The sequence below is a fragment of the Mastigoproctus giganteus genome, chromosome 12 (genome assembly GCF_048544385.1).
Source record: "Mastigoproctus giganteus isolate SK-2022 chromosome 12, ASM4854438v1, whole genome shotgun sequence".
NCBI classification, from domain to species: domain Eukaryota; kingdom Metazoa; phylum Arthropoda; class Arachnida; order Uropygi; family Thelyphonidae; genus Mastigoproctus; species Mastigoproctus giganteus.
The window spans coordinates 173,195,431-173,207,658 of record NC_143586.1 but is presented as its reverse complement, the minus strand read 5'-3'; the positions used below and the strand labels follow the sequence as shown (position 1 = coordinate 173,207,658).

At 34.8% G+C, this 12,228-nt stretch overlaps 1 protein-coding gene across 2 annotated transcripts in view; it reads left to right on the top strand.

Moving 5' to 3' along the window:
* LOC150077601 (very low-density lipoprotein receptor-like) overlaps window positions 1-12,228 on the top strand; it is a 269,423-nt gene that overhangs the window by 246,640 nt on the left and 10,555 nt on the right. The window contains exons 19-20 of one of the 2 annotated variants that reach the window (XM_090386229.1): window positions 2,108-2,248; window positions 11,871-11,927. In XM_090386229.1, coding sequence (XP_090242355.1) covers window positions 2,108-2,248; window positions 11,871-11,891 — 162 coding nt within the window. In that variant the 3' untranslated portion in view covers window positions 11,892-11,927. The remainder of the gene's footprint in view (window positions 1-2,107; window positions 2,249-11,870; window positions 11,928-12,228) is intronic. The other variant, XM_090386228.1, reaches the window with a different exon arrangement.

Below are 12,228 nucleotides of genomic sequence, written 5' to 3'. Positions count from 1 at the left end.
TTTCAATCCTAATAGCTGGCCTAGCCCTAGTTGCTTGCAGTGGAACTGTTATCTTTCCCGCTGCTAAAATTAATTCTTTATTTTTTTTATAATTGTTCTTACAGTTAAACTTGCAAATTATGGCACAAATTATGGCACATATCTGCTTGTCTTTGACCGGAATCAATTCGCTTCAAAACGTCTAATTTAATTTTCAAATTCAGTCTTTTTCTTACATTTATAGTCTTCATACTGCACCCAGATGTTGTTACTTTTTCATTCTTATCGGCCATTATTAACTCCAAAAATGTAATTGCGTTGGTTGCATTAATTATGATACAATGTTCGAGTAAACTGTCCGTTACGCACAATGTCTAATACGATACTGAGTGATGACTAGACTTCGGATAAATGCATATAATGCAAATATTACAAGCAATATACTTGATCATTTTTTGAAATGTTGATCTGGAACTACGTAACAAGTCGCTGTACTGCAATTAAATTAGCGTGTGGGAAAATTTCTCAAGTCGGCGTGGGAAATGTTTTAATGCTGTTTTGCTATTCATTTTCAAGCTATCGACTACATCAAATGAAACGATTTCGTTAAATATGCCAAAAAATGCAATCTGTAAAAGAGCGTTATAGTCAGATATGGGTTGTAATATAAGAACAGTGTTATAGCGAATCAGCATAAAGCGAACTGCATTATAACGGGGGCCTGTTGTACTGCTACCCACATGCAGATTGCAACTGTCAGTGTTAAACTTCAGTTTGCCATTTTTCAGCCCCTCTATTTAATTTGTTTAGATCTTGTTGCAGTAGCATACTGACATTAACCACCCTGTCACCCTTTGTATCATCTGCAAATTTAGACATTAAGCCTGATATACCTTCAGTATCATTAATAAATACAGGAAATAACAATGGGCCCAACACCAAAACCTGGGGGACTCCACTAATAATATTAGCCCAGAATGAGCAGTTTCCATTGATAACCACTCTGTCTTAATGCAGTCTTTTATGTAAAACAGTATTGAAAGCTTTCCTGAAATCCAAGTGTTTAAACTTGTTTTCTTGCATCATGTACCACTATTAATACTACCAATACTTTTGTTTTTCGAATTGGTTTTAGTTTTACTAACTTTTGATATCAAAATTATTTTTTCCATCCAGTTGCTTTGTGACAGTATATCACTGCTATCTAATCAGATTGGTCAGACAAGATTTCCTCTTAACAAATCCGTGCTGTGACTGAATTATAACTGCACTCCTCCTGTCTAAATGGTCTTGCATTACTTCTTTAACCAGTGACTCCATTATTTTCTCTGGATCAGAAGTTAAGCTAACACAGAGTTGGGGATACATCACACATCTCCAGTCCATGGGGACTTCCCCTGAATCCTAGGATGCTCCCATAATTATAGCTAAGGGTCTGCCTACCTTCTTTGCTGCCTTCCTTAATATAATTGGATAGATCCCATCCACTACAGGTGCCTTTCTTATGTTTAACTTCAACAATTTCTCTTCCACTTCCCAACCAGTTATTACAAAATCTTTTAGCTGCTTGTTAGGGTTTAATATATAATTTGCTTATTAAGATCTTGCTTTTTTTTTTTATAACCACTTCATTATTTCTACTAAGTGTTGTTTTAAGTCTGTAATTGTAACGAATGTAAGGACTTCAAGTCGGTAAACTTCCATGTAGGCAATTTAATAACACTAGTCAGAGATATGGTTTTAAACTTGGGCTTAGTTAATCTTAACCATTTTTTCTGTGTCTATTTTTAGGAAATTAATCATAGCTTCAAGCTTATGTTGATTAAAATGCCAAGAGTCACTGTTTATGTGATAGAATCTGCGTGTGCTTATGATGTTTTTGTGCCTTATGCAGGAATCTGAACTTTTTTTTTTTGGTACTTTTTCTTATTTCCTCTTTTACTAGTGAGACAAGCAAGCCTTTGCAAAACTTTCTGTAAGTAGATTGTGCATAAATGTGAGTGAACTCTATTTGTGTAACATGAAGGGATTTCGTTAAAAGGAAATAAATTAAAATATTATTGGAATGCTTTGTTATATAATGGTTTCGATTTATATTTTGTTTATTTATTATTATTTTTAAATTTAGGTAGGAATCTGTGTGTATAAGCAGTATCTCCGCAGGAACGTTACAAGTATGAATTTTGATAATCCAGTGTATCGTAAGACTACAGAAGATCAGTTCAGTTTGGAAAAGAACCAGTACCAACCAGCAAGGTCATACCCTCCTGTAAGTTCCTTAATTTTTAATTTGTGTTTTAAAGTCAACTGTTTTGACTGTTATGTAGTTGCAGTTCTTAGGATATACACTGTTATACATTTTTACTCGGAACAAGATGAAATTACTACAGACATTAAATTTACACTCATTTGTTCAAAACAGTCACCATGTTTTGTGGCTGAAGAGAATATGAAGTAGAATATAGTTCATGCATGCACAAAATCCATAACAGACAGGTATGAAGGCATTCTGACAGTTACCAAACTTATCATAAAGTTAAGTTTTTTTAGACAATTTCGCTCCTTTCTAATAGCTGCAAAAAATATTGTTTATGGTTTTTAAGAATCAGAATAGAATAAATATTGCAAATAATTTTTATGTACATATTAACATATGTCTAACCAAGTAATATTTGCAATTACCCAGAGAAAAGTGAATAACTGCAACTATTACTTGCTGGAATGTTGCCAAACTTCAAAGCTCTAGCTTTCTAGTAGCATAGGTAGACTTGAGATTCTGTAAAGGAGCAAATGCAATTACTTGAAAAGATTTTTTTTGTGGGGGGGGGGGGGGTTAAGAACCTTTATTGCTGAAATTATGAAAATGTTAATGATTAGTTCAAAGCATAAAGAGAAATAATTGATTTTTGGCCAAAGGCCACAAGTTTAGTCTTTGCAGTTAGCACATTAACAATATATCTATTTAAATTTAGAAATGTGAAAGAACCAATCCTGACTCTTAAGCATTTGCAGCTTAAAATACCATTTGAAATGCTGACAGTGAAATGATATATAGAGTTCATAGTTCACATATGTCATTTCTACTGTGAGTTCTATGACTGGAAGAGCATTTGCCATAGAAATAATAAAAGCAAAGTATAAGAAGAAAGTAAAAAAAAATATTAATTTTTCAATTGGCTTTCAACGCAAGCATCTACTATGTTGTCAGTTAAAAATATTAGGTACTGTAATGGGAAACTAGTGGAAATAGCCAAACACATCTCTTTTATGTTTAAAATTAAAAAAAAAAAAAAAAAAAGTGACACTGTTACTGAAGGAGTGCCCACTTTTCTGAAAAGGATAGGTGTACCTAATAAAGTGGCCATCCGGTATATTATTAGATTACAACATTAAAACACTTTTTTCTTTTCTTTCTCATTATTTATTTCTTTTGCACAACGTATAAGTTTACACAGCCTGCGGCTTAAGCCCTAAAAGCATTTTAGTCTCATTTCCTTTTCTTAATATGGCAACAGTAATAGTTACTTAAAAAAAAAAAACATATGCTGTATTTTCAGCATTATTAATTTGAAATGGCAGATGTGATTAAAAAAAAAAAAAAAGGAAAATTTATACCTTTCCCATTGCTGAATTGTGGGTATCAAGTTCCATTTGAACGGTTCTAAGAAATGCTAAATGGAACATCTTCCTCTGAACTGCTCTAATTCAGTATGCTCATTTTTCAGCGTAACTTGATTAGAACAGTTCAAAGGAAGATTGTTCTGTGATATAGATATGTTCCCAGTAAGAAGTGGGGGGGATATGGATGAGGAATAATTAAACAACAGACATTATTAGTGAAATTAGACACTGGGGTGGGGGGGAAGGAAGGTAGCAACATATTTGAAAGTTTTGAAAGTGTATTTTGGGTGAAATGGGCTATTAAAATGCAAATGCAAATTTGGGAAATTCATAGCCTAGTAATAGAACTAGGAGACAAAAAGTAATAAATAAATATTTTATTTGTATGAGTTGTATTTGCATCGAGTCAGATTGAAAAAAAAAAAAAAATAATGAAAACACACGCATACTACAGGTTAGAAGATAGAATAATCAGCAGTTTCCTTGTGGTATTGCTTGTCTTCAGAAAATAATATATCTTCAATAAAACTGGATCAATTTGAGTGAGGGGATAAAGAAAGAGAAAAGATTTAATAAGAGAGAATAATTAAGCCATCTGTCTAGTACCCCTGAGGTTGTGGGGGGACATTGCCAACCATGACAGAAAATTTAAACTGTGTGCTGCTCAAGAATCAAGGTGCTTCAGATTTAAATCGCTGCATGCAGTGCACTCTTATCAAATACTTGGCAGACCCACAGTTTAAATTTTCTGTCATGGTTGTTCAAGAGAGAGATGGTATGTTCGTAGCTAGTTTTTAGGTTTGCCACATTGTTATTCTACAGACAGAACACTTTTAACATGAGCAGGTACAACAGCTGATCAGATTTCAGCTGCATATAACATGGAAGAAAGGAGATAGGCTTTTATATAGCAGAGGATGATAATGAGGTTGTCGTCTCAGTATCCACTATCTTACAGAGAGATAGTTTTTAAGAAAGTTGATGTGAGAATAAAAGATAAATTTAGTCTCAGAGTATCCCCAGATCTCTATTAAAACAGAATAGATTTAACATGCTGAATATCAAGGAAAGGTTTCTTGGAGAAAGAAATATGCAACACTTTTCAAGATTAGTACGAAGGCCAAAAAACAATTAGTAACCACAACAATGGCAACATTAATACATGAATTATTTTGCTGTGCCTCCTCAATTGAGGTGGAGGTAGCCCAAATTTTAATATCATCAGCATAAGTAATGAGGGGCTTTTACATAAGCAGAAGTTAAGGAATTAAGTTAGAAGAGTAGAAAGAGAATCACCCTGCAGAAATCAAGCAGTTACTTTTTCTTTTTTAAATGAGAAAAGAAATTGTCTGTAAAAGAAGAGTTCAATGGAGAAGGGAGTGTCATATGATTACCTTATATTCCATAAATTTTTTTCCAGTAGGTAAAGCAGCACTGAGGGTGAAGAGAAGATAAGTCAATGCAAGCCAATTAAAGCTGATCCTTGCAGTTTATGGCATCAGACATAAGAAAGGAATTTATGTAGGTTAGTAAATCTGCAGACACAGCCTCTCCCCCACCCCCACGATAATGAATGTAGGAGAAAGGAGATGGAATACATTTTTTCAATTAAACATCAGTCAAATAGACTGATTGCAAAATGCTTTTGAGCTTTATAACAAAGTTGGGGAGATGTTATTGAATCTTGTCGCAGGTTATTAATGGTCCTTTTGAGATCAGAAGCATTAAAGGAAAATTCAAATATAAGACCGCCCACCAAAAGGATTAGAGGGGAAAATAAACAGATTAGGAAGTCAGAAAGGGGTCGTCAAATCTGCTTACATGTTCAAGCCATGTAGAGTGGAGTGAAGTGACCAGCTAGCGAGTGCAAATATTTTTACAGAAGGAGAGGTAGGACTCCAGAAAGAATTTGTAAATTTTCCTTTTTTTGATAGCGAGAGAGAGAGAGAGAGAGAGAGACAAAAGTTGTGCAGGAATGAGTAATTCTGAAGCACTCAACTTATAAGTAAAAGAAGCACTCAGTTCTTACCAGTATTTTGAAATTGTTGTGATGTAGGTTATACTGGAGGCAGGAGATCTAATGATGCAGGCCAACCATTCTGAAATCAGGCAAGAAGCCTGATTTCAAAGGAAAATATTAAGAACTTCTAGTACTATGGGAATATTCAGGAGAAAAGAAAAGTTTTTTTGTAGTGGGATGATATGGTATTCTTGACTTGGAGATATTAGTATTAAGCGATATGGTGCAAGGAAGCCCTAGGCTTTTGCTGCACTATCCAAAAAATAATAATAAAAAATAATTAAAAAATAAATAAATAAAACAAACTATTTGACTCCCTTATGTAGATACCTATCCGTCTGACCTTTTAATTTTTCCAAGCTGTCGACCTCAGGCACTCATGGAGGAAACTTGTTGACTAAAAGGAAACTTCTTGCAATCCAGTACAAACCACTTTTCTCATTTATGCCCCCTAGTTCTGGAATCGTTATGTAACAGTAAAAATTTCTCCCTCATTACTTTCTCCTCTAAGGTACTTAGTTACCAAGCTGTGTAGCTCATATATTCAGTCTTTCCCCATTTGAACTCCCTTTTCATGATCTCATGAGTAATGCAGGATCATCTAGACAAGGCTACAATTATACTTCAGACACAGAATGGGTTTGTTAAGGGGAAATGTTGTCTAACCAATTTGATTGGATACTATGATGTGATCACAAAGGAATTGGATGCAAAAAATAATTTTGATATCATATACTTAGATTTCAGGAAAGATTTTGATATAAAAGACTGCTGTGCAAATTGGAGCAGTGTGGCAGTAAGGGCAAGTTATATGGATAAAGGGATGGTTCAGTGGGAGAAGATAGGGTAATCAATGGACACTGCTCTTTGTACAATAATGTTATTAGTGGAGTCCCCACTGTTGTTTCCTATATTTATCAATGATATTGATGGAGGCATATTAGGCTTAATGCCTGACTTTGCAGATGATATAAGGGTTAGGACAGTTAATGACAGTATGCTACTACAACAGGATCTAGAAAAGTTAAGCAGATGGGTCGAGAAAGTGCAATTGAAGTTTAACATTGACAAATGTAAAGCTGCATATGAGTAGCAGTAACCCCAGCATAATAGTGCAAAATCAAATATGAAGTTCTCTGAGCAATGCAGACAGGCCGCCAGGACAGCTCATGGGGGTTTTGTCAATGATATACAGGTATTTTATTAGCAGGGATAAGAAGGTGATTATCCCATTCTATAAGGCAGTGGTCAGGCCACATCTTGTACTGTACGCAGGTCCGGAGGCCTCATTTTAGGAAGGATGCATAGCTGCTGGAATGAGTACAGAGGACACTGAGATTGGTGAAGGGAATGGAGTGCCTTACCAGAAAGGCTTCAGTTCTGGAGACTAGGCACCTGCGAGGTGATCTGATTGAGGTGTTTTAAGGCTTTGAATGGATTGAGTAAGCATCAATGCTGATGGGATTCTTCCTCTTGCTTAGACTATGCACATGAGGGGGATATAAATTCAAATTAAGAAAGGATGGGTGCAGAACTGATGTATGTAAGTTTGCCTTTAGGGGGTTGATTGCCGACCGGGCTAGCCGAGTGGGTAAAGTACCTGCCCGGCAACCCAAAGGTCGCGGGTTCGATTCCCGCCTCGGGCTTGGATCAAAGTACTGCAAAAACCTTGGGAGGTGCAATATGGCCACAGAAGCCGATGCGCCAACAACTACCAAAGTCAAAAAAAAAAAAAAAAAAAAAAAAAGGGGGTTGATTGCTGGAACAAATTCCTACCTTGTTTTGGAAGTTGATAGCTTAAATAAATTGCTACCTCTACCAGACACAGTGCCCATCTTTCGACTCTTTCAAGAATCTTGATCTCTTTTTTTTTAAATATGTGGCCTCCATAGTTAGACACACTATCCCAAATACGGTCTTACGACTGCCTTATACAGTGGGTTTATATTATAACCTCCCTACCTCTACAATCAAATGTTGATAAATTATTGATAGGATACCATGGGGACTTCCTTGCTATCTGTCTGCACTGCTCAGAGAACTTTGTCTCTGAGCAGTGCAGAGACAAACTCATATAACTCAAATTTCTTTCTTCCTCCACTGTTTTCAATTCAACCCCACCAATTTTAAGACCTCGTATTTTGCTATATTAAAACATATCTGCCACTTTTTTTGACCATCCCCAAAGTTCTTTACATGCTGTTTTGAAGAAGCTTTGCTTGGCATTGATCATTACTACTCTTATTATGCCATTATCTGCAAATTTTGATCGTGCCCTCCATCCCTTTGTCAGTGCATTTAAAAAAATCAAAAACAGTGTCCCAGTATCCTTGGAGAACTCACTTCTTAAATTAGCCCAATCTGGAGAATAACCATTAATCACAACCCTGTGCCTCCTGTCATCTATCTAGTGATTTTCCCTGCAATTCTAACCTGTTCCAGCTTATACAATAATCTCTCATGAGGCAAATGCTCTGCTGAAATTCAAGTAAACAACATCGAGATCATTTCCTACAGCCAGCCCATGACTCTTCTGTCAGATTAACTGACTAGGTTTGGTTAAACATGATTTTCCTCTCTACAAAACCATGCTGTTTCCTTTGGAATTCCACTTCTATCTAAATGATCATGTATTAGAACTCTTGATCATTGCCTCCAGTCAGTGGTAGCAATGATTTTTGCTACCACTGAAGTTAAGTTAGGGAAAGTACTAGGGGCAAGAATATTGCTTTTACTTACTTTAATAACTTACCTAAACTTTGTGTATGAAAAATTTAAGTGAAATAAATTTTTTTTTTAAAAACTAATGCCATAGTAACATGGGATAAATTCTAATTGGACATGTGGAATCTTATTTGGATATGCAATACATGCCCAAAAGTTCATTAGGAGTATATGCATTGAGAATGTTAGTATATTAAAGCATCAGAATTGTAATATTCAAGAGCTCCCCCCCAGTCCTCAAAACACACACACACACACACACACACACACACACACACACACACACAGTTTGGATGGCTGAGCATTGTCCAAAAGGGAAAGTTTAATTCACACGAGATTTTCAGCATGTTTTATTAATGTTTTGAGACTTTTGGACACCTTGAGTACAATATAGATTTTAGGTACTTTATTTGGTATTTAAGATATATTGAACATGTATTACCTAACTTTGCAGTTGGTAAAACAATGGGAACTCCACCTGTGATATTTTTCCCCAAAAAATTTGAAAGTAGTGTCAACATGGCAGATAGAAATTTCGCATTCATCTCTCTAAGCATCATCCCATTTTTTATTTTTTAGAAAAGCAACGTTTTTATACGCCTGTAATTTTGCCTGAGGTTTTGTCAGTGATATACAGAAACTATGCTAGCAGGGATAAAGAAGTGATTATCACTTTGTATGAGATCACGGTTAGACTGCATCTTGAGTATTGCATACAGCGAGGTCTGAAGGCCTCGCTTTAGGAAGGATGAAGACGTGCTGGAATGAGTGCAGAGAAGGGCAACCAGACTGGTTGCCCTTCCAGAAAAGGGTGATAAGCTTCTGCAAATTGCAGCATCTCCAGACTAGGCACCTGCAGAGAGATGTGATTGAGGTGTTTAAAGCCTTGAATGGATTAAGTAAGCTGAATGTTAATGGTATTCTTCCACTTGCTGAGACTACACACATGTGGGCAGCATAAATTAAAGTTGAGGAAGGATGGTTGCAGGATAGATGTGCAGAAGTTTGCCTTCAGCCAGTGGGTGGTTGATTGTTGGAACAGGCTTCCATCTTTGTTGTGGAAGTGGATGGGTTGAATAAATTCAAGGAAGGACTAGACAAAATCTTAGAGGGTACAGTGGATGAACTTTTTTTTTTTTTTTGGCTGATGCTATATACGCTTGCTTTCTTGCATAATTTTCCATTACTACTACTGCTGCTAGTTTTATTTATTATTGGCTGGCTTTCTCCCTATTGCCAAAAAAGCATGTGTTAGCTAAAAATAAAAATTTAACTTGAAGATACTGAGGATATCTAGGAACCAGAACCATTATTTCTGTGTGAAACTTGCTGGGAACAGGGTCTGGTAATACAAAAGTGACAGACACAACTACTGGCATTCTCTTCACGCTAACTATACTCTAGTAAATTTTTTCCATGCAATATTCATACAATATGTATGTAACCAGTAATAATTGGCTGAGTAAGCTACCACTCAGATGGTTACATTGCCTGTTTTTCAGAATGGTAAAACCATGCAACCAAAGATGAACTAGTTCAGCTACAGCATGAAAAAAAATTCCATACAAGTTTCATCTAGGCAGGACTGAAACGCAGTACTTTTTACAGATAATGTGGAAAGATGATGATTTTAATTCCAGAAGGGCTTATAGTAGTTTTGGCTTTATTTGCCTTATATTTAATATTTTTATAATTAATTTTTTAGTATTCTTTCCGTGTATCTTCTTTCTTCTCTTCTGTCCTTGTTGTTTCTTCACTCCTTTTCCACTTTATTGCTCTCTAATTTATATTGCTTTTATAGGTTACATGACACATATCTGTTTTTTATGCAGCTGCTTACGTTCGTGGTATTCTATATTTTTTCTTTTTCTTAATTTTTTATTATTATTTACTTTTATACACACACACACACACACACATGTATATCCATTTTTGTAAGGAAGCTCAAAACAGAAACATGCCTTCTACTAAAAACTATAATTCAGCAACTCTGTTTCCTGCGCTCCAGAAAGACAAGCTTATTCCTCTACAAAGTGCTGACCACCTTTACAGATGACAGAAATTGGTACTCATTTAAGAGCAAGGGTACATTTTCATATATAAGGCTTTCTCAGTGAACATTGCCAAGGATTTCCTAATGCCCACAACTGGAAGATACTTCTAATTCTGGGCATTAGGAAATTGAAAATTTAATAAACATACCTATGCATTCTCAATGTAATTGCTGTTTTACAACATTATTTGTGTTATTGCCTCTCCTTTTCGTATGGAGATATAGTGTGTTTCAGAAAAAAGAAAAAAGTATTTCATTTCATTATTTGAAACAACCAGAAACCTTATTTCCTGAATTATTAAATAAGATTCACCAAAGCAACCAACTTCCCTAATTCATTTCTCAATTGAAACATTGAGGTATTCTAGCTATTTCTGATTTTATGTGGAATTTTATCAACCCTTTCAATAATGAGTTCCTAGAACTTATATGGCCACACAAGCTTCAGGTAGTGAGCTTTTGTAGCCATATAAGTGATGAATTTCTTGGTGGAATTTTGAAATTTTGTGAAAATGGACATTTTGTATACTTCTTAAACATTAATTTGTTCTGTTTTAACTTCATTGTCTAATACCTAGAGTGAAATTGTCAAAAATGAATTTAAAAAATTACAAAAAACCATGAGAAAATAAGCTTATTTTTTACCCCAACAGCAACTAATGTCATGTTACCCATTTATATATCATGATTCAGTTTTATAAACTTATCAGAATACCAAAAATGTATGCAATTTTGGCTTTTGTATGTATGTATATGCCCAAATTGGACAATTGACACTAACAAGTATGAGTTTTTATTCTGATTTTCAAGCTACTTTCTTGGAAACAGATAATAAATGGCAAACTTGTTTGAAGATTTATAGATAATCTGTGCATAATTAGATACATTATCTGAAATTTCCTTGAAATATAGATTTGCCCGTATACACCACAGAGTCTGTTCATGAAAAATGTATGCATATATAAATATACATACATACTCACCAAAGGGTTAGGGTAGCTCTAGCAGACCTGAAAACATGAACTATTCTGGAGGGGGAAAAAAATTAAACACACAAAAACAGCTTAGAGCTATTTTTATATTAATGGTTTGGGATTAATCCTTTTAAATCAGTCTATTGGAATACCAGTTAAATCAAACTGGTAATTAGTCTTGGTATCATGTATTCTTTGAAATCGAATGATTTATTAATTATAGAAAAGCTGTTTTCACAGCACATTAAAATCAGCATTTGACAATGAAAAATATTTGTTGCATTAAAGAATAGTAAGAAACAGTACTTCTGTATAATGGCGTAAATTTTTGACTGCTTGCCCTGAAGAAAACAGGCATGGAACACTTTTGGTCAAATTTTTCTACCCATATATGACAGTTCATTTCAACAATTTCTATGGATGATTCAGAGAAGGGATAATATTTTCTCTCACCAGTGGTTTGTGTAGCATGTACATTCTCATATTATCCCATTTTCAGATGCAAGATGGAATTTTGTGAACTCTTTCTACATGAAGTAAACATGCTTATAAATAGGTATCGTAGAATGATTTTTTCTTTGCAGCATGCTTATGAAAGTATTTCATGCATGAGTGGATGTTTACTATAGAAATTGTTTATAACTTTAACAACAGTCTAATTAATTGATATTTTGGTACAAAGTTTGCATGTTTTTGTGTGTGTATACGTGCATTTGTTCATTCTGTCTCTTTCTGTGTACACTGTGGTTAGGCACTTAAGTGATTAATTCTATGAGAAACTATTGACCTATATTTTTAATAAGAACAGAACTCATATTTTTCTTACTAATTTAGTTATTGCAGAAATTTAGAGGGTA